At 37.3% G+C, this 23036-nt stretch overlaps 1 protein-coding gene across 11 annotated transcripts in view; it reads left to right on the top strand.

Moving 5' to 3' along the window:
- Nucleotides 1–21098, top strand: part of AGFG1 (ArfGAP with FG repeats 1) — a 37881-nt gene extending 16783 nt beyond the window's left edge. For 3 of the 11 annotated variants that reach the window (XM_068406542.1, XM_068406552.1, XM_068406551.1), the window contains exons 3-15: nt 4006–4121; nt 4663–4825; nt 5844–6000; nt 11956–12075; nt 12708–12779; nt 13736–13945; nt 14796–14982; nt 15709–15788; nt 16066–16158; nt 17710–17757; nt 19125–19283; nt 19904–19995; nt 20373–21098. In XM_068406542.1, coding sequence (XP_068262643.1) covers nt 4006–4121; nt 4663–4825; nt 5844–6000; nt 11956–12075; nt 12708–12779; nt 13736–13945; nt 14796–14982; nt 15709–15788; nt 16066–16158; nt 17710–17757; nt 19125–19283; nt 19904–19995; nt 20373–20432 — 1557 coding nt within the window. In that variant the 3' untranslated portion in view covers nt 20433–21098. The remainder of the gene's footprint in view (nt 1–4005; nt 4122–4662; nt 4826–5843; nt 6001–11955; nt 12076–12707; nt 12780–13735; nt 13946–14795; nt 14983–15708; nt 15789–16065; nt 16159–17709; nt 17758–19124; nt 19284–19903; nt 19996–20372) is intronic. The other 8 variants (XM_068406543.1, XM_068406549.1, XM_068406546.1 and 5 more) reach the window with 8 other exon arrangements.
- Nucleotides 21099–23036: the final 1938 nt, after the last annotated feature.

The following is a 23036-nucleotide window of genomic DNA, read 5'->3' as shown; positions in this document are numbered from 1 at the left end:
TAAAAATGTTTCTCACAGCAAGCTTTTCTTTGCACAAGATTCAGTACTGTTACTGACTTATTTTAAGACTATGGAAAGATAACTATTTCAAAAAACAATTGCATGACAATGCGAGTTCTGTCTCTGACAATAATACTTTTAAATTTTAATTTCCAATTTTGATTTCATCCTATGGTATTGCACAGCACACTGCCATTTTCTTTTTTGTAGATAGCTGAAAATTGTGTATTATGACTCGCTTGAAGCATATAATCAATGCAGTATTGTGGATCCACGTCAAGTCAGATGATAGTAACAAAAGTATAGCTAGAAAGAGCATACAGGTCATCAGCAAACAAGGAAAGACAACGGGCCTTTTATAGTGTTGTGAATACTTGCTTGGAAAGGCTGCTGATATTCAAAGCACTGTGTGGTACTTCATACTGAAATAGACAAAACTGTGCCTTTTAATAGTTTCTTGTGTGATATTAAAGCTTCAAAGTGTGACTTTCTAAAAAGGACTTGTCTGTGTTTAAGACTTCTAAGAAATTGTACTTTCTCCGAGAACTCTTTAGGTAAAGTAACTTATGTGAAATTTAATTTGCATCGCTGGTGTGGTAAAGTAAATGTTTCAACCTGTGTTTGTATAGCTACTGCTGTCAAACTCTGTAAAAATTAGAACTTCTTGCTGAAGCGTATGCGACTAAGTCTAGGTTCTTTTGCTTGGTGGTTGTGTGTTGCACGTTAGTAATACTGTTCTCTCTGCTACCAGTAACAAAGAACCAATAAAGAGTGCTTGGCAGGTTTAATTAAATAACTTATAACAGTGACTTAAGGCATATTTCAGTTGTTCCTGTTTTCGTGTTTAGTATTTAAAAGAAATTAGTTGCTCCAGGAAACACTTTTGGAAGCCTGCTTTCTGAAGGTTTGCAAAAATTGCGATGCAATGCAAGAATTGATGACTTTAAGAAGCTTGCACCGTTTTAAACCAACAGTGTATCTGGACAGCACAGTCCTCCTTCGTACATGTCTGCATGTTCATAGAACCATTATCTACTATAGCTGGTAAATGGTATAAAATCACACAGGACCTTGTTTTCTGATTTCTCCTAGAAATCACCTGTAGTGGTCAGGAAGGCTTGTGAGTATTTGACACAGAGTTGGTTTATGGGTCCTCCTCCACATCCCCTGAATGCTTAGGCACTTCAGGGTGAAGAAGCAGCAGAAAACTGGCAGGGAGAAAGGTGAAAAACTGGATTGTGGTTTGATTGTTGCTGTGAGTTGATCTCAGTACGGGTTTCAGTGGTACTAGTGACATGGTAATTGTGATGAGTTTCTTTGATCTGACTTGTTCTGAGTGGTAGGAGAAGGGGGAGTAATTTAATGGCCTGATATGGGTGGGGAATCACAGAATGGTTTGAGTTGGAAGGGATCTTAAAGATAAGAGAGGTGCTCCAGCCCTCAGATGATCTTCGTGGCCCTCCTCTGGACTTGCTCCAACAGGTCCATGTCCTTCTTATGTTGGGGACCCCAGAGCTGGATGCAGCATTCCACTCTCATGAGACACCACCTGGAGTAGAGGGGGATAATCACCTCCCTTGACCAGCTGGTCACGCTGCTTTTGATGCAGCCCAGGATACACTTGGCTTTCTGGGCTGCAAGCGCACATTGCTGGCTTGTGGTGAGTTTCTCATCAACCATCACCCCCAAGTCCTTCTCCTCAGGGCTGCTCTCAATCCATTCTCCACCCAGCCTGTATTTGTGCTTCGGATTTCCCCGACCCACGTGCAGGACCTTGCACTTGGCCTTGTTGAACTTCATGTGGTTCACGTGGGCCCACCTCCCAAGCCTGTCAAGAGGACCTCCTCTTTCATTCACCAGCGTGTCTTAGGCTGGATGCAAACTGATCATCATGGTACAGCCCTGAGTGTTATTCTGCTAGGTGGGGATCAAGTAGGGGCTGTTCTAACACTTATCTTTCTGCTTGTCTGAAATTAGGCACAACTTTTTTTCTTCAGTGTTTCCTGATGTTCCTTCCAATACTGAACTTGAGGGTGGGGCAGGGTGGAATGGGACTGTGTAGATCTGAACACCACCAACTCCTGCTGCCAGGTATTCTGTAACTAGCCATAAACAGGACTTCTCTTCCTCTTAACAATCATATGACTACTAGTTGGCACAGTTATACTCACAAATCTAAGTATAGAAATACTGCTGGCTCACATCAGACAATCCACTGCAGATGTTTAAAGCTATACCCGTCAATGTTCTGACTTCATAAATTTTGTCTGCAAAAAGTAGTGCGTATGTGAAAGATTGCTACTATTAAAATAGTGCTTCATGCTATTGGCTATTATTTTAGAACAGACTTGTGACTTTTTTGACTAAGTAGTTATCTTCTAACTTTGTATGAAGAAGTATTGAATACCTTCAGTTTCATTTCATCTACTACCATATTGAAAAGAATGACTCTTTAAATTTGCAAACTCAGATCAGTGCATTGAACTTAACCCTTTTGTGGAGTACAATTGCTGAATGAATGCTGAATAGCTGAGTTCATTTGAAGTAGGAACTACTGACCTGTTTTTTTTAAGTGAGTATTTAAATCACTAATTTAGAGCTATCCTTTGATCATTAGATCTGTTTCCCATTGTTGTTGTTTGTCTCTATCCAGTGGATGACAACAAGGACTGCAGAGTATTGGACATGCAAGCAGGCTATATAAGATTGAGACATCAAGTATGAAATACATACGCTGTCTGTCTGATCTCTCTCATCTGGGGCAATCTTTGACATGACCTGTAAGACTATCGCATTTGGTAACTAGTGCTCCCAAAGATGCTAAGTTGCTACGATTTTGGTGAAGTTAGCTGGCCAGGTAAAGAAGAACCCCCCAGTAAGTTAAGGCCTCTCTGGGGAAGATGGTATAGTGGAAGTATCACAGCTTCTACCTTGATTTGCCAACTTTCAGGGCAATGAGTTTATGCAGCTCTTGCTCGTTAGAGCATGTGCTTCCTCTGAAGGTTATGGGGAACAATGCTGAAAATCTGACACTATTGCAGGGATAGAGGGCAATGTTTGTGGAAGGCATGTAAGAGGGATGGTCAGGACTATTTCAGAAAGGGTGTGGGAAGAAATGGTATGCATCATAAAAACAAAGCTTTTATGACTCCACTTCTCTGGAAGAAACCTGTTCTAAAATGGCAGAGTGTTTTTAGAGGGTAGCTAATGTTTGGTATATTGTTTGGGTGCATATTCAAGTTACTTGCAGAGTAGTCTTGAATGCTTAAAGAAAACATTTTAAGTGTGACAGCTCCTGTGTCTTGCTTAGTTTTCAGAACAGTCACCTTTCCTCTTGTTTTGGTCAGGAATTGAAGCTGAACATACTGAGAATTTTGCAATTGGTTCAACTTTTGCTCAGTCACACCTACAATTAGAAAATTAAAGTAGAGCAAGAGTACTTTTCCCCCCCTTCTCTCAGACCCTCACTCGAATTAAATATGATACCGTAGAAACTGCGTCATGGTAAGAAGAGCTGTTGAAAGAAAACAAAGTTTCTATACTCAAATAGTAATTATAAATACTACACCTCAGATCCTTTAAAAGCTACCATCTGGGTCTTACGGCATATGCAATATGTTGAAACAGTTTAAACCCTGAAGTACAGGTAAGGGAATGTGTAGAATTAAGAGAAGAAGAGTCTTAAAGATCACAAGTAGAAATCAGGTGCTTTGCCCCTTCATGAGTACATACTACTAATATTTTGTAAAAGCAGTATTTGGTGAAATTGGATGGTAGGATTTGCTTGCCCTGCTGTGACAGATATCTTTTAACTTTAAGTATTTAGACCAGTACATGGTACAGCAGTCGCTTGTTAAAGCAGCTCAGTCTGGAACAAAAATGTGCAGCCACACACTTTTTAAATGGTTTGATGTATTAACAATTGTAAACTTAAATAGGTTTTGAATTAACATATTTTCTCTGATTAATCTGTGGTTGTTTGGTTTTGTTTTTTTTTTTTATAAGGTGTGCAAACAGATTTGGCTAGGCCTATTCGATGATAGATCATCAGCAATTCCAGACTTCAGGGATCCACAGAAAGTAAAGGAATTTCTACAGGAAAAATATGAAAAGAAAAGATGGTAAGATAACTTTACAATTATAGAGGTTGCCTCTATGACAAGAAGTGAAGATGGACTGTTATCCTCCTGTTCTTGAGTGTGCTTTCCTTCTTGTGTGCTTCTTGGACTAGATTGCACAGCTCTGTAAAGTGAAATGAGTTCTGCACTTTATTCAGAGCTCCTACAGGAAGCTGAGAAAGCAAACTAAAGAAGTTTCTCAATGTGTAGTTCGTGTTCACAGAACAGAAATGGCATAAGGAGATGTCAACAACAGTGTAAACTAAGGGTTTTGCAAGCTTTTATTAGGAGGTGGAAGGCACACATGGTTTGTATTAAGTAAGTGCTATAAAATAATGATGACTTGGAATTCTAGTCCATTTAAAAAAAATATCTGGCATATTTAAATAACGGGTATTTTTCAAACTACTGATAGTTTGTTGCAGGGTCAGTGGTTAAAATAGCAAAGCTGAAATCTACTGCTTCTCACACTTGAGTCTTATGAACGTTGAGCAGAACTTTTGATGTTAAACTTGTAAAAAAACATTGTTCTTTTTGAATGTAGGTATGTTCCTCCAGAGCAAGCAAAGGTGGTGGCATCAGTCCATGCATCCATATCGGGGTCTTCTGCTAGTAGTACAAGCAGCACACCTGAGGTGAAGCCACTCAAATCTCTCTTGGGAGAAGCTGCACCTGCACTGCACTTAAACAAGGGCACACCTAGCCAAGTGAGTAATGACTGAGCTGAAGAGCACAGAACTGTTCAGCAGTGCTTTTTAGTGGCACAAGAATTCTTGCAATAGCAATTGTTACCTAATAATATGATCACTAAGGACAACTGTCTTATGTATTTTGTTGAGGTATACAAGTGTTTGCAGATCAGATTCTAAATTAAGCTTGTTTCTATTGACAAAATTGATTTTTCTTTTAAATGGTTAATTTCAGTAAGCAGAATTTTCCAGTGTGATTGACAAGTTTAATTACGATTGTCTTTTGCATAAGTATCTCTAAAGTTTGAACCTAATGTGATATATTTTGGTGTTTGTTTTTTATTTGAAAACAATCAAATGGCTGACAGTGTTAACCATGAAATTAGTACTGAATATGTGGATGAAAAGTATGCATGTTCATTATTACTTCCTGTGCTTTCTGTAGCTGTATTATCAAGTGGTTTTCAGGGAGTGTCTGTATGCTGTTATGTAAAGCCAAACAACACTATGTACTTGAAGTTTGGAGGGAAGACAGTTTTTTGAAAAACTGTTTTTACTTTCAGGGTACATTCAACTCTTGAATGGACCTCTTAAGACTCAGAGTAGAAATTTGCAGCTTGCAGCCTTGCTATGAAATTCTTCAATGTTTCTTTCTCTATACTGAATTCTAAAGTTTTTCAGAGTGCAGTGAATAACTATTTTCCAACTTGTAAAATTAAGTTTTATTGCTTGTATTTGTACACTATTTGCAGTTTTAAAGACATAATTTTGAAGTTGCTTATATGCTGCTACTTTATTCTTCTAGGCCCTATTAATTCACAGAGATCTGCTGCAGGGCTCCTTTAGAAGCCACAATAGTAGCATAAATAGTCTTCCTCATACTATAGGAGGAGGGTCTGTGCTGTATACAGCATCTTAAACTTCAGGACTAAATGGCTTGTTAAAGAAATATGCTGAGTCAATCCTTCTAGTATTTTGCAAAAGTCAGTTTGGTAAAATATCAGCTTTTATTAGCTAATTGAAATGATGTTTGTAGTCTCCTGTTGTAGTTCGATCTCAAGGACAGCAGCAACAAGAAAAGAAACAATTTGACCTCCTCAGTGACCTTGGCTCAGATATCTTTGCCGCTGCTCCTCCTCAGTCAACTGCTACAGCAAATTTTGCTAATTTTGCACACTTCAACAGTCATACAGGTGAGTATTCTGAACAGTGTATCCCTTTTAAATGTATAAAATGTAGTTTTAATTTTTGATTACTTTAGACTAAACTTCTCCATAAGGTATATGTAATTTCTCTACCTTGAGAATGTTATATTGCTCAGAATTTCCTTTAGATCTTTATAAAGAAAGGTTGAAGACACAAAGGCTGATAATCCTGCTTTTTGAAGTGGGAGTTGCTGTAGCTATTTTTCTGTGATATGTATGATTAGACTGTTTCTGCCTACTACTAGAACTTAAAATTCTTCAGGGGAGAGGGAGTGAGAGGATGAGTAACAGAATGTAGGGAGAAGCTGTTATTAGACCTTCAGTCTTCTTTCTGAAAATTATTAGAGCATTCATGGAAAGAAAGCAGATATAGGGACTTCAAGGGAGTTCAAACGCATTGACAATAACTATCAATTTGTTAAGAGAAAAACAAAAGGCTTCCTCAGTTTAAAGAATGACCTCCTGTTTTGTGAGTGTGTCTTTGAAAACTGAATACTACCCGTGTGGGTAGCATTCTGTAGTTTCAGGAAGAATAAACAAGCTTTGAGCGTATGTCTTGACTGAGGATGGGGGTAGGCCTTGAATTCTTAAAGAATGACTTCAGTAAAATATGTTGAGCCCTCAGGGTTTATTTTCAGCCAGAGATCTTGAGCCATAGAAGTCTATCCTAAAGAAAAAGTTGATTCTGTGGTCACTTGAAGTATGTTGTTGCTAACTTGCATTGTAATTGTGGGAAAGTACCTTTGCCTGGCTTGTCTGAATGGGCTTTTCATCTAGTTTTTCTGAGAGACTGTGATGCTGCTAAGCCAACAGGACTAAGAGATATTTCTTGCAAATCAGTCTTGAAATTGTTAATAGCTGAAAGGAAGTGTGATGGAGGGACTTAAGGCACACCTGAGGAACTGAGCAAAGTATCAAGGCTTTTTCAAAGTTAATTTAAAAAAAAAGTTGTGAAATAGTTGGCTGAATTCAGTAATATGGAATAAGAATTGCTGTTGCAGTGTATTTTCTAAAATCCTTAACATAAGATTTCATGTTAATCATCTTTAGAGGTGTATTTAACTGGGAGAACTTGAGCTGACTGGCCAGTGTTGTACAGTGTTACTGAAGAGGCTGCAGATATTTAATTCTTTCTAACAACTTATTCTTTCCAAACTTGTTGGTGACTGTTTCTATATCTATGTACACTTAATTACTCTTTGTGGGTTTCAGGAAACGAAAGTTCCGTTAAAGCAATATTTCAATACTGTGTTCTAAATCTAGGTAAAATTCTACTGTATCTCTGCTGGGTGATTTTTAAAAGGATAAAAAGCAATATGAACTCTCCAGAATAAATATAACTTTACAAAAGAGTCTTTTAATTTCTGGTTGAAATAAGTGCTGAAAATCAAAATTGAGAGGAATACTCAGCTGAACTGACTAGTTTTCTGTTTCAATAATTAACCATTATGGTAATTTCCATTATTCCTTTCCATAAGTTTTAGAACCCAAAACAGTTTCAGGGCTGGTAAATTAGTTTCTAAAAGACAAAAATCTAATTCTGAGCATGTGATAGCTGAATGTGTATTGCAGACTGGTTTATCTGAAGGTGTTTTTTGATTCAATGGGGTAAAACACTTGTAGGGCTTGTTCTATGTGCAGTAACAACAGGGTACTGTTAACTGAAACTAATAATGAAAGGCTACAGGCTCTTCCCTTTGCAATACAAGGAGGGTTGATCAGTCTGCCAGCTTTGGCAAAAATAAGTTTTAAATGCTCATTTATGGATCTGTATAAACATGTAATTCTTGTTAGTAATCACACACTACAGCAGAGGATGGATGAACTTGGACTTAGTCCAGCACTACTTTCTCAAAGTTTATGGTCTGGTGTTCTTGTTTTAGGGCTTGGTTTTCACTGTGACTACAGGGGAGGGACTTTTCTCTTTCCCTTCATGTACACTATGTTAACTAAAGAAATCACTGAAAAGCACCAGCAAATTTAAGGTCTTCCAGTATAAGTTACTGTTTCTGCAATTAAGGCACAACTGAGTGCAGCAGCTGATAGGAAAATATTAGCAAACTTGTGCTGTGATCTTTAAAATCTAGATGTAAAGCTTGAAAATTATGCAGGAGGTGTGACTTTTGATATTTTCCTTTTTTCTGAGTTTTCTAATATAGTAAACCGGCTCAGGACATTTGTATGTTGAAGGGGAAACATGCTGATGTTACGTTTACTGTCTGTATTTAATTTACAGAGTTCCATAACTTCTGCAAAATGATGAGATTTTGAAGATGATGGTAGATAACTGTTCTCTGTCTGTAGTTTACAGAATGGTAATACCAATAAAAAAGATAAAAATTTTTGGCATGTACTTTCTATAAGCTAGTGGAATAGAAGACCTGTACAAAAGATTTTACAAAGGCATAGTGACACAGCACAGCTCTGTCACGGTTAGCAAGGGAGAAGAGGCTTTACCCAGAAGAAATAAAACAGTACAACATAGTTATTGTCTTCTAGAGAATGAATTTCAATTTTGTAATTGAATATATGTGGACTTCAGTGTTTTGTTTTGGTTTTTTTTTTGTTTGTTTGTTTTGCAATGTTTCATACTACTTAATTCCACAGGAGGTAATGCAGACCTCACAGAAGAAACTACGCAAAGATTGTAGGGGCAGGTTACGTTGCCATGACTGGTGTGGTCATACTTGAGCTGGCTTTAGCCAACCAGCTTTTGTACTGCCTCATTGATCTGCAGTCACAACAGCAGCTGTAAATCTATGCCAGTCTGCAATCCACTGCAGTTCCTTAATTTAGTGTTGTTCTTGGGTTTCTGTGTGGAGAACTGAATTTTGGAATTGCCAGTCTGCCATTAAAAACATGATCTACATATTGTTCAGGTACAGGAAAGTACAAGTCTTACCTGGTCTTTACCTTTGTGCCACTTTTACATAGGTTTAGACTTTACCACATAAAATAAAGCAAGATTAACATCTGAATACTCTGCAGAAGAGCCTTTACAGCTCTACTGTTTTAACATGGGCCCACTTGCAAATCATGCTTTCTGTGTTAGCTGGTGCAATAAAATTGTTTAAAGTGGCCTGTAATATAATACATTACAGTTCTTAGTCTAGACTCAAAAGATACTTCATTTCAGATTCTTGACATAGCATTCTGTTTGAGTGGTTAAAATGAAAAATTTTGTTACAATTCTGGGAGTGACATTTATGTACTTAATCCTATTTGGTCACCTAAACATCAGTCTCCAAGTAGCCCCTATCCAATTGATGCATCAGGATGAAAGCATCCCTTTCATTTTAAAGCAAGGTGCAGTTGAATTCTTAATCTAGTTCTCTTAAAAAGCTACTGGTTTAAAAACAAACAAAAAAAAACCCCAAACTGTGGAAATCTGAGTTGAAGTCTGTAGAATGCTGTTTGAACCAATACAGATGGTATAATAATAGAAACTATTTTTCCTCTGCGTCAACTTGTTCTCCTTGCACACTTTAAAGGTCAAAATTTTAGGACAGAACTTTCCCAAGACCTTGCTTTCTGGTTGATTTTCCTCCCCCTGCCTTGTTGACTCTCGTGTTGTGGTGGGTTGACCTTGGCTGGCCACCAGGTGCCCACCAAGCTGCTGTCTCGCTCCCCCTACTCAGCAGGATGGGGGGAGAAAATATGATGAAAAAGGGAGATCACTTGCCAGTTACCATCATGGGCAAAACAGACTCAACTTGGGGAAGATTAACTTAATTTATTGTTATTTAGTAATAGAGTAGGATAGTCAAAAATAAAAAGAAAACTGAAACCCCCTTCACCTTTTTATTCCAGGCTCAATTTCACTCCTGACTTTTTTACCTTCTCCCTCTGAGGGGGATGGGGAATGGGAGTGCAGTCAGTTCATAACACTTCATCTCTGCCATTTCTTCTTCCTCGTGCTGTTTCCCTGCTCCATTGTGGGGTCCCTCCCCCGCAACAGGATAGTCCTTCACAAACTTCTTCAACACAGGCCCTTCTGATGGGCTACAGTTCTTCAAGAACTGCTCCAGCATGGGTCCTTTCCACGGGGTATGATCCTTCAGGCATGGACTGTTCCAGTGTGGGCTGCCCACAGGGTCAGCACCTGCCAGAAAACCTGCTGCTACGTGGGCTCCTCTCCATTAGCCATGGCTCCTGCCAGGAGCCTGCTCCAGCATGGGCTTTCCATGGGCTCCAGCTTCCTTCAGGGCATCTTTGCCTGCTCTGGTGTTGGGTCTCCCACAGGCTGCAGTGGGGGTATCTGTTCCACCGTGGTCCTCATGGGCTGCAGGGGGACAACCTTCTTCACCATGATCTTCTCCACGGGCTGCAGGGGAATCTCTGCTCCAGTGCCTGGAGCACGTCCTACCCCTCCCTCTTCACTGACCTTGGTTTCTGCTGGGTTGTTTCTCTCGCATTTTTCTCACTTCTCTCTCTCACAGCTGCTGCACAGTGTCTTTTACCCTTTCTTAAATATGTTACCACAGAGATGCCGCCAGCATTGCTGATGGGCTCTGCTTTGGGCAGCGGCAGGTCTGTTTTGGAGCTGGCTGAAACTGGCTGTCAGAAATGGGGGGAGCTTCTGATCTCCTCTCACATGTGCCAGCCCTGCAGCCCCCCGCTACCAAAACTGTGCCATGTGAACCCAATATGCATGCACGCTTCTAATAAAAAGTGGTGTCAAGTGGAGTCAAACCTCACCCTCTCCCCCAGTATCCTCTGAAGGGAAATACTTGCACTTTCATTTATATTAGCAGCATCGTGGAATACAGAGGTTTGTATAAAAATGTCCTTTTAGTTTATAAATCTGGAGTACAGATGCTTTTTTGATAGAAATTAAGTGAAATAATGCAACTTTTTATTAGCATTATCTGGCTATTAAGTAACAGTACTTAATCAGTATAATTTATTGTTTTTGTATATACTTAATGTGCAAAATCCCTCCAGAATAAACAAATCCTGACCCAAAAATATAATGTATTGCTATCTGTTATTCTAGAAGGTGTTTTGTGGGCTTTCTTTAGATAGTAACTCAAGTTACCTATATATAGGGGTTTGGTTTGTATTTTATTCAAAACATTTTTTTTTTCCCTTACTCCTTGCTTGTAAGTGTTTAAGACTTTCTGTGGAGCTTATCAGTTAGGCATGCAATTCCTGTTGAATCTATAGATGCTTGAATGTCCAGCTGTTTGAAATTAGATGGGTGTTAACTTTTATTTTCTCCTATAGTATGGCATGAAAGGAAGGTGAAAAGTGAAATTCTGTTTGAAATTTCTGTGGATTTTATTTTGTGGATACACTCTATGAATGCTATCTTCTTGACATTGGTATTGATTTTCCATACTTCTGTACTCTGATTTAGTTTTTTAAAAACTGAATTTTCCAGTGAAGTTAATTTAAAAACCTAGCCAAAACTGTTCAAGTGGTGCCAAACTAAATTCACTAAATTCATAAATTGTATATAAGGAATTCAAATTGTCAGTATGTCACAAGAATACCTTCTAATTTTTATTCCCAAAGAAATGTTCAGTTAGCCCACAAGTTCTAGTTTTGGAAACTAGCATTTAGAATGATACCTGGTTTGGGTTCTACAAGCATACGTCTGGTATTCTGTACTTTTTAGCTGTTTTTCCCTGTCCAGCCGCCACTGCAAACGCTGTAGGGTTAAGCTGAACTGGGCTTCATCAGGTCATGCAGTTATGAGTAGTAGCATGTGTGAAGAGAAGTAGCATTAACTGGTACAGCTCTGTGAAGGTGATTCATGAAAGCTTGCTCAAAGACAACTTTCAGTTGTAGAATATCATGTATGATTTTTTTCATGTAAAAAGAAATTACAAGGTAGGACATAACCCTTGGAGGCTGTCATGACCATGAATTCAGTTAATACATCTGTTTTTGTTTATTTCCCATATCCATTAACATGTTTTGTTCCTTTGCAATTTACAGCGCAGAACTCTGCAAATGCAGGTTTTGCAAACTTTGATGCATTTGGACAGCTTAGTGGCTCGAGTAATTTTGGAGGTTTCCCCACAGCAAGTCAGTCTTCTTTTCAGCCCCAAAATACAGGTAGAACTCTTAGCACTTTTGATTAATACTTAATTGAAATAATCCTTACCTTTATGTTGGAAGGTACATGAGTTTATTTCTTGCATCTGCCTGCTTTAATGCAATCAAGCCATCTGAAGCTCTGGGGAAACTCAAAATGAATTCCTTATGTTTGGTGTTGATTTGCCGCCTTTTTTTTTTTTTTCCTAATGCTACTCAGAAGTCTGATTTATGGCACTATGTTTGTTAGCTCTACACCTGAAATACCTATGAAAAGAGTAAACCATACTGCTTTTGATAAATATTGAATTGACTCTTCACCTTGTAAGAGAAGTGTTTCAGTAGACCCGAAAGCGCATCACAGTACCAAAAAAGTATGTGTCTATGTGTATGTATAACATGCACACGCTTCAGTATGCTTGACTTCATGTGTAGAGCCTATTGCGAAGATTTATTTTGCTTTCCTTTAATTTGATCATGCTTTAGAACTTCTGCTTGAGCTTACACTTGCTGTTTGTCTAGATCTTTGGCTGACTGACTTTTTTTCCTTTTTTTTTTTCTTTTGAGTGTGGTGTCGTTTTAAACTTTTTTCAAATTTTCTTTCTCCCTTCTTCTGTTTAACTTTAACCCACACACAATTTCTGGCTGTCCAGCGTTCAGAACGCTTTCATCTAGCTGCAGTTTTGGTGAATTTACTTCAGCTTTTCCTCTCCAGGCTGTACACAGTAAGTTCCACACAGTGGAAAACTCAGCTTGCTTCATTTTATGCCATTGTAGTATACCATTGTCATTCCTGCGGTTGCATATGTTTTAACTTACTGATTATGCTATTAGAAACTTGTGTGTTCAGTAGTATGAGTGGAATCCTCAACCAACTGTTATAAAATGTGATACACTTAATGGAACAACTCATTTAAATTTAAGTATGTGACCTGCCTAGATTAAATTGTCTGGACATTAAAGAGATGGAAGCTCATGGTTTCATGTTTGAACTGAAGTTCAGTTGTGTGGACCTAAGTCATATTTTAAAAATTGATTTATGTATCTCTGATGTCAGTGGAGATTTGGTATAAAAAGAGCTGTGTTGTCTTCCCCCTCACCTGTTTCTCGATTGGATGTAGTCTAAAAATCTGAGGACAGAGCGCCAAACTATCTCTAAACCTTGGCATGAAATCATACTACTTTTGGACTTCTAGGCACTGTTTTTGCTTAGAACAATGACATCTGAAATGGTTAAACACTGTGCCATTAAGTAAATGGAAATAAGTAGCTCTTCATTAGACACATACGACAAGAAAATGAAGCTTCTCTATTTTGAATATTAAAGATTCAGACAAATACTTATTTTTCTAGCAAAATATTATCGTTGAAATTACTTTAACAGCTAATAAATAGCATGTAGTTTTTCAAGATCAAATTATGACTGTGCTTTAAGCTGTTGAAGTTTGTGGGTTTTTTTGTTCCTGATTTACAGACTGAAAAACGTAAAAAATATTTTTTTTTGATGACTCAGTGTAACTTTGAAGAAAATGGGAAAAGGTCTTAAACGTGTTGGATGGGGCAGGGGAACATGTTGCCTCATGTACCCACAAAGAGGTGGGATTATTGTGCCATCAGTTACAGTTGGAGTGACTTTCTCTAGCTTTGGAGCATTGATCATGTTTAACTTAATTTATTGCAGGCGGAAGTGCTGGATCAATGAATGCTAACTTTGCTCACTTTGATAACTTCCCCAAATCCTCCAGTGCTGATTTTGGAGCCTTCAATGCTTCTCAGAGCAACACAACAGCAACTGCAGCCAGTAAAGCTGCAGTGAATAAACCGAATCTCCAGTCAGCTGACAAATATGCAGCTCTTGCTAATTTAGACAATATCTTCAGCGCAGGGCAAGGTATTAAACTTTATTCTTTGACGTGCTTATTCTACATGTGTATACTTACCACAAGGATGGCTGTAACAGTTTTTCAAAATGTCCTTTCTTTCAAAATCAGTAGAATTTCACATCAGTGTACCCTTAATGTGTAAGATGTAAGTTTTAAGACTAACATCACTCCAAAAGGATGTCATTGGAAGATTGCTTTTTGGGAGCCTACTTCCTATCAAGATGAATAGCTCTGAGTGGAAATATCTACATACTTATTACTGAAATGATGAAAATATATAAAAATATAAATATATATTTTATACTTGTGCTAAAACCTGTGGTGAAGGCTCTTGAATAGAGAGCTACAGTTGTTGCAGAGAACTGACAGAGTAGCTTTCCTGCCTCTCTGCCACAAAAAGATTTGGCTTTAGTTTTTTATAAACTAGTAGCAGTGATACTTGGATTTAGTTAATTTTAAATTAAGGAGAATAAACCAGTTATTCTGTAACTTTTTTTCTTAAATGGTGTATAAAAACTTGTGTTGGTTTGTAATACAGAGCTTTGTTCTGAAATTAATTATTTGAGGGTATGTGTTCTATTAAATTTTCTAGTTGAAGATGATGGTCACATTGAGTCATTATTTTCCAGGGAAATCAGAGGCTCTTTTGAGCTGCAGAATATCTATAGAAGCATGACACCTTGCTAATAGCTAATGGCTTGTTAAATGTGTTTTTTTTTTTCCTGTATGCCCTAGTGCATATTTAATTTTTAAGTCTGAAACTTAAACTATCCATGAACTTTCGTTTAGTTCTCAACATTGGCAGGGCAGAAAGTGAAACCATCTTCATCACTTTTAATATGGTTTCTTCCTTTCTAGGTGGTAGTGAGCAGCAAGGAAGTGGCTTCAGTACAGTAGTGTCAGCATCAGCAGGTCCTGCATTGTCAGCCCCAAATCAGTCAAGTGCATCTTCAGACAAGTATGCGGCTCTAGCAGAATTAGACAGCGTGTTCAGCTCCACAGCAACCTCTAGTAACGCGTATACTTCCACCAGTAACGTTAGCAGGTACTTTATTAGAAGTAGCTGACTTTCTACATTGACTGAAGCAAAACGTAGAAAAGTAGCTCAAAGTTCTTTCTCAAATCTGGTTTTATTTCTATCTAAATAGGGAAATGTTGAATGACTTTAGAGGTACTACTGTAACTGCATCCTTTGTTTTAAATAATAGCAGTGCTGTCTGATAGGATATTATAAGATAAAATTAAGAGTCTTTTAAGAACTTTCTGTCAGCAGAATGTTCTCTGCACCTTTCTAGTCATTATATGCTAAACCTGTTAGATGGTGATACTTTCCTGTACAGAATATTTGCATGCATACTGAAAATCATGGCATCATCCCTGGCAAAAAAATTATTCAGATATTTATAATGTAAATGGTGCCAACCACTTCTTTCTTTAGATTATTAAAGTAATAAGTACCAAATGCCTGTTATAGCTTTACTTGGTATTGCAAGCTTCCCTAAAGCTTCTGCTTTGCAACCTTTTGCTGACGGCCTCTGTTCAGTATTCTTTCCCTGCTGTTGGTGGAGATGACTTTTTATTGCTCAGCACTATAGTCTCTGACCCTGGCATCAGGGGCTCACTTCCTGGCACCAGTGAATTATATTGCAGTTTACAAACTGCACGTAAGCATTCCTTTTCTTATTCTTTTACATGCCAACAATAATTGTAAGTTGCATTTAATTGTGAAACAAACAGTTCTGAATTCACTGAATGTATGAATTATTTTCAGCAATGCTTTTGGAACAGTACCCGTGGCTGCTACTGCACAGACACAGCCTGCATCTTCGAGTGTGCCTGCTCCATTTGGAGGTACATAAGTGTTACTAATGCCTTTTGTGGACTGTAAGCAAACGTCTTACTAATTTTCAGTTGATAGTGCTATATTTTAGTAACTTCAATATCACTAGTGTCAAAGGATGCCAAAAAAAGTACTGGTTTTGTGATGCATTTCAAATTAAGCATTTTATTATCAATTCCTAATTTTTCATGTAATTTTAGATATTTATGTATCACTGTATAAACTTAAAGTGAGTCAACTGGCTATTTCTAAAAGACTTTATTTAATAAAATGTTTTTAATCTTTCAGCAACACCTTCCACAAATCCATTTGTAGCTGCCCCTGTTGCCCCAGTGGCACCTTCAACAAATCCATTCCAGACCAATAGCCGAGGAGCAACAGGTTAGGAAAGAAACACTAAGTGTTAGAGAAACTTTCTTTCAAGACTTGCATTGATTCTTTTTTTTCATAGTTGTGTAATTTGTTCCTTAAAGATTTTCTGTGTTGCCTGTCTCTAGTCTATTTGACATGTTGTGTGTTTGTTCAATGTAGAGTATAATATTTATGAATAGGCTGCAGAAATCAACTTCAAGGTTTGGTTTTGGCTTTTTTTTTTTGAGATAAGTGATTTTTTTTTTTTTTTTTTTCAGTTGGGCTGAGGACACTATTTTCCTGTTTCTGGCCTAATCCTAAGATTTCAAATTGTCCATGAAAAATGTCAAAGTGATCATTTAAGATCTTCTAATACTACCTAAGCTATTTGTAGTCCGTATATTACCAGTTGGGTACTTTCCAAGACTATAACCTTGGCTTTGAAGCATGCTTCATAGCAGGTTGCCCTGAAATCAGGGATCTTGAAAGCCCTGCTGCTAAGCTGCTACACTTGCTTTTTAAATTGCTTTCTTTATTTCAAAGTCCTGAAAGCCCTCATAACCAAGGAGCTGGGGCTAGAACCAGGAAACACAAGGCTTTTGGGCTGTTAGCTCCTCACCAGTCCACTTATTCAGTACATCGGTGGTATCCTTTATTTTTCTCTTCTGTAACAGTAAAGCATATGTTTAAATATAATCTTTACACTCATGAGTTACATTATATTTCTGGGGGAGAATTCCATAGGCAAAAAATTAATCACTTTTTAAAAAAGCAAACTTGTACTTTTTTAAAAAATATGGAACTTGGATTTAGATGACTGCTAGATTATTCTAATTTTCGTCTCCAAAGGCACTGCTAAATTTTGGCACTCTTATATACTAACTGGACTTCCACAGACTTAAATCTGCTGATGTATGCATTTTAACACTGAGTTGTGCTTTGCTCAAAGTTTTAGGTGGGCTGAATTAAACTCATCAGGCTGAGTTAAAACTGAATTGATCAAATTCATGTCCTCTGCTAAAATGAATTCTGTTTTCAGTCCCTTTTGAGATATTATGCAGTTAAACTTGTTCAGCTATTTAATGCCCAAAATATCTTTTTCCTTATTTTAATCTCATTCCTAACTGCGCTCTTTTGGATCTTGAAGAACTTGTAGCCTCTTTAGATAAATTTGTTTGAATATGGCAACTCTGTCCTTCCACTTTCTAAACTGCTGTGCTTGGCTTGCAGAGGTTCCAACCCTTTGGCATCTATACTGATGTTATGTACTAGGTGACAGAGATACTGACTATAAGTAAAGATAATATTCTGCCCCTTTCAGTGTAAGGTGTAAACTTGTAGCTTGTCCTTTTTATGCTAAGCTTGCTTTCTGCATGAACTTTGCTATTTATTACATGGGAGATCTGTTTTGTAGCATTTATTTCTAGTGGTTTTCTTAGCTTAATCTAATGCTGGTCGTGCTATGGACAAATTGTTTGGTACATATATGTGTGCATTTCTATATATATAAAACTAAGAAATGACTGTTCAAGAGTGTATAAATGATTTGACATTGTCTGGTCTCTTTGTGGCTTCCATAAGGCCTCTCGGGAGCAATGCACTCTCACATATTTCCTCAGGCTCATTTTGGTAGGTGGCCACATTTGGTATCAAGTTTCTTGTGGCTAATTGTTCTTGCTTGTAAAAGCTTATTGATAGCTATCTGGTTCTCTGCACGTAGAATTTCGGAAGGCTTTCCATTTTTTTAAAATGGAGTGGGTGTGGGTATTTGGCAACTGGGCAAAGGGAGAGAAGCGCATACATAGGCAACCTATTAAGCAACTGAAACAAAACCATTATTGATATCCTCCATGGTCACAATATCATGCTAACAAGTTGAGTGACTCTTGAAGTTTCTACCAACAGTAGCTTGATGCCTTTTGGGATATCCCAAGTCACTGCTCGTTTTGTTGTGCTTCTGTTTGCTGTTTTAGCAAGTTTTCCTGTTGAATAGCTTCTCTGCTAACTGTGACTTGAGAACAATGTTAGTAAATTAGTTTTGTGTATACTTTGTCAACAGTTTATGTATGTATAATGTCTTGCCCTTGAATATTTTTGGCGTAAATTTTTCAACTGATAATTAAGCTATATTCACTAAATATGTATTTTTTAAAACTGTTGAGCTTGCATAAAATCTAACTTGTACTATTTCAAAAGAAAAGTCCTGTCTAATGTTTAACTAGAATAAAATGCCTGATGTCTGTGTTTGTACCAAAAAAACTTCTATACGCTTCTCCTTTCAAGAATAACTCCCAAAAGACTGAATAATGGTTTTGTTACCACGTTTTTGCACTTGTGCTCCTGTTTATTTGCTGAAGGCATGTAGAATTGCATATGAGCTGTGTGTTCTTTACTTGAAATGTTCAGCAGAGAATCAGATGAAAAGTTTTGGGTTTTTTTGTTTTAAGTCTTATCTCAACAGTAAGAGCGTTTGCGATAGGAACTTTGTGTGCAAATAATGTGCATGGTGAGAATTTCCTTTAAAATGACATTAAGGATGGGATGATGAGAGAGGGGTTGCATGTATCCCCTTTTTTTTTTCTTTTTGACTTGTAACTTCCTGTAATGCAGTGTGAAGTAGGAAGACCCTTTCATGCTTTTCTCAAAAGGAGAAAAACAGAGTGGCTGATGCTGCCTGAAAGTGTTTGCTTCTGACGCGTACAGAATTTTACCAGAAAAATTCTGGGGGAAGTATACAATAATGTAGAGAACGTAAAAAATAATTTCCTTTTCAAAAAGTATATCTGAATGTGCTGGATCTAGTAAATTTTAAATTATGCACCTAGTTGGTTGTGATCCAAGCTAACAAATAGTTCAGTGGCTGTAGAAGTTGAACCTAACTTTTGTGTACTCACTGAGGCATTAGGACACTTTGCTTAACATGGCATTATAGTAATTTGTCTCATGAAAAAAGTGATTTCTTACAAATAATCGAATGTTATTTTTTTGCCTACCAGCAGCAACATTTGGTACTGCATCTGTGAGCATGCCTGCAGGATTTGGAACACCTGCCTCCTACAGTCTTCCTACTAGTTTTAGTGGCAACTTCCAGCAGCCCGCATTCCCAACCCAGGCAGCTTTCCCTCAACAGACTGCTTTTGCTCAGCAGCCAAATGGTAGGTGTATACGTTTTAGATAATCTTGTTTAAATCAGAAACATGGAGAAAATGATCTGTCTGTAAGTTAGCAATAATGGGTGTGTATTTATTTCTATATGAACTTGATTATAATATTGATGAGGGGTTTCCACACTCTGTTATGACCCTGTAGTTGAGCTTTCTGACTTGGCTGTGTGCAGTGACTTAACTGAAATATTACCATAATCTGATACTAAAATTATAAGTATTCCCAGGCTTTAAAGGGTTTTTATGCAAGAAGAATTGTTTTGTCTTCATTTTTGGAGTGTCTGCAAATGATTATAACATTTTCTCTTAACTTTATAGAACCATAAGCAAGAGAAAATTAGAAAGTACTTTCTCCCTAAATCTAAATGATAAAATAACATTGAAAAAAGTGTATATTTAGAAATTGGAAATTGATTAGTTCTGAACAGTTGAAAATAAACAAAAAGCCCAGCCATATTTTTTTTACACTTACATTTCTGATAGTGTTTAAGTAGGATCAATCCTCCTGAGTGTGCAGTCCAAGCTTCTGCTTATTTTTGTGTGGGAGCTGCAGCAAAGAACTCTTTGAAGATTGGTTACTAGTATTAATATTTTTCACTTATCTTTCAAAGGAGCAGGTTATGCTGCATTTGGACAGGCAAAGCCTGTAGTAACTCCTTTTGGACAAGTTGCAGCTGTTGGAGTATCTAGTAACCCTTTTATGGTGAGTTGTTGCATGATATTAATAACTTATGTATGTCTGAAGAGGCACAATCTGTAACACTTAATTTAGAGAGACACGAAGATTTTTTTTTTTTCTTTGCTTCAAATGAGGGAAGGCAGCATGCAAATCTCTTAAATGCAATTCATTATTACAATGACATGGCATTTTGTAAGGCTGTTCAAATCAAAACAGACGTACTTGTACACTATGCTGTTACAGTAGTGTAATTTCAGAGAACCACCAAAAAAATGACTGCAACATAAACCAGAAATACTTCCTAATAGGTTGGTTTTATATATCCTGCATTTATGATTTACAATATGGAAAAGAATCTTAAATATTTGCCTTATTATTTTTCTTTTTTCATTGTCCCCCAGGCTGGTGCACCAACAGGACAATTTCCAACAGGAAGCTCATCAACCAATCCTTTCTTATAGCCTTATAGACACTTTACCCAAAAGAACTCTTATGTGGTCACATAACATCTCTGCGCCTCTTGCACTGTTGTCTTGTTTCACTGATATTAGCTTTAAACACAAAAGTCTTTAAGAAGTAAAAATAAAAGCCTGCATTGTGTACCTTTAAAAAAAAATACACAAAACCCAAGAAAATCAACCCCCCCACCAGGTAATAACGTGCAAAACAGAGGGCTGTGGTAACATCCTTGAACCTGTGAACTGGCAGGTAAAAAGTAGCGGTATCATGTATATTAAAAATTGGCTAATAAGTTATTGCAGATACCACATTCATTATGCTGCAGTACTGTACATATTTTTCTTAGAAAATAGCTATTTGTGCATATCAGTATTTGTAACTTTAACACATTGTTATGTGAAAAATGTTACTGGGAAATAGATCAGCCACTTTAAGGTGCTGTTGTATCTCTTGGGATGAATGAGCTACATCATTTTAACCATTGGTATTGGAAGTCATGAAGTTAAATTGAAGGTTTGTTCATTTCTCAAAATGTTTTCCTTTCCTAAGAGCTCTTCTATTTATACATGCCTAAATCTCTAATGTTAGAGGGATACCTGTCTGCATAATAAAGCTGATCATGTTTTGCTACAGTTTGCAGGTGAAAAAATAAATATTAGAAAAAACAATTGTGTAGCATTATTTCTGTGCAGTAACATTTTATTGGGTTAAAATGCACATATTGTGAGTCTCATACACAGATGAGTTATCAAAAGCATATGCTTAAAGGTGAGTTAAGCTTAAAATTTTTGCATGCCTCACTTGAGTATGTTTCTTTGTGTCCTTGTGATTAAGCTTGCTGTTCTAGCTCAAGTGACCTATTGAACAGGAAAATATTAAGTGAACTTGGATTATTTTGACAGACTAGCTGTGTAATGAAGGACACTGGAAGCACCGAGGAGGGTAGTTACTCAAGAAACGGTTAGCTGCAAAAGACCCGTAATTATGTGTAGCTAATGACAGCCTTTGAACAAGACATAGTTATGATCAGAACAGTATGTGTAATAGCAGGCCAAGGTATCACAGATGTAATAGCACTCTTTTTATTAAATATGGATACATATTAGTAAGATCTCCTGTGGAATATTAAATTCATAATTTTTTTTTTATTTACTGGAATGTTTTCTGTCATACTAGAAAGCAATTTGTAGAGGGGGAAAAATGTCTGGCTTGTCTAGTCTGTAATAGTAAGAAGGTTCAAGAAAAATATAATTGCATCAAAGTAGTTGATGATGGTGTTTTAAACACGGAGACAACTTGGCCTAAGTTCAAGTGTAATACTGGAACCAAGTGAATAATGTAAATAAACAGCAAGCTTAAAAAAAGATTTCTGACCAGCTGGAGAATAAAGCTCTTAACAGCTTTCAAGGTAACAGGAATAAATAAGATTAGATTATGTCAGATGATTTTTTTGAGAAAAGGAGGTGCAAGCCCATTTGAGACAGAGATGAAAATTATTGAAGGTAAGACATTTCACTTGTAATTGACTGCCTGAATGTTAGATCTGCTTATTTCTAGGGGGGCTGAGAGACTTCACCACTGCTTGTAAAACACACTTGTGCCAGTGCTTTTGACTTCTGTTTCCTGCCTGTGGTATGGTAGTAATTTCTGTATCTTTTTTTGAAGATTTGGAGATCCCAAAGCAGGGGACAGGCAGCTTATACAACAAGCTGCTTGTAGTAGCATTCCTCACTTAAATGTCTGGTTTTGTCCTGTTGGCATATTTAAAGTTAAAACAGACTTGAAGTCTGTCTTTTCCTTCTGATGAGGGCTGACAGAGTATGGTGTATGGCTTAATTACCAAGATTCTCTGGTAAATTTGCTAAACGAATCCCCAGTAATTGAGGGTTTCCAGGATGTTAGTGATGCCCGTACTTTCACCAGTTTTTTTTAGCGTAGTATAAATAGCTGTAGTTCTTCCCTGTTGTTGACCTTACCTGTTTTGGGATAGTAACACATAAATGCAGTAGAAAGTAGGGACCTGCAAGGGTTCAGAAGGACTTGTGGAATGCTTAAATAGGCTTATTGCAGGGAACTGGACCATATCAACCAAATGTCTCATCAATGAGATAAGGAATAGCCTTGTGGAATAGGAACAATCCTGTGCTCCCCTCACCTAAATTGATGTAAATTAAGCTTTGGGCAAGGACTAATGAGATCAGCATCTATTGAAATTGTTGTACTGATCCAAATGAAGCTGGTTACTGCTAAGAGATACTAAAATTCACTTAAGTGTGCAAGGCATGTAGTCTTAGATTATGCTGCAGAAATAGTGGAGTCCTTATTTTTTCATAACTAGCTTGAATGCAGATAAAAGGTTGGCAACTTACACTAAACAGATGTGGTCATGTATAGTAGATGTTCACTAATTTAAGGATAGTCAAACTCCAGACAAGTGGCTGAAGATCTCATTGTTTTGAATCTCCTTTATATTGAGCAGAAACTGACACCATAGCTGTTTTGTTGATTAGATTTTTAAAATAGCTATATTTAGGAAATGTGTTCTTCGCCTATGATTATAAATGTTTTGTCTTTAGAAACCTCTGCAGTTGTTTGTGCAATTGCTC

Source organism: Nyctibius grandis, chromosome 8 (assembly GCF_013368605.1).
Source record: "Nyctibius grandis isolate bNycGra1 chromosome 8, bNycGra1.pri, whole genome shotgun sequence".
NCBI lineage: Eukaryota > Metazoa > Chordata > Aves > Nyctibiiformes > Nyctibiidae > Nyctibius > Nyctibius grandis.
This window is presented reverse-complemented; position numbering and strand designations above follow the sequence as displayed.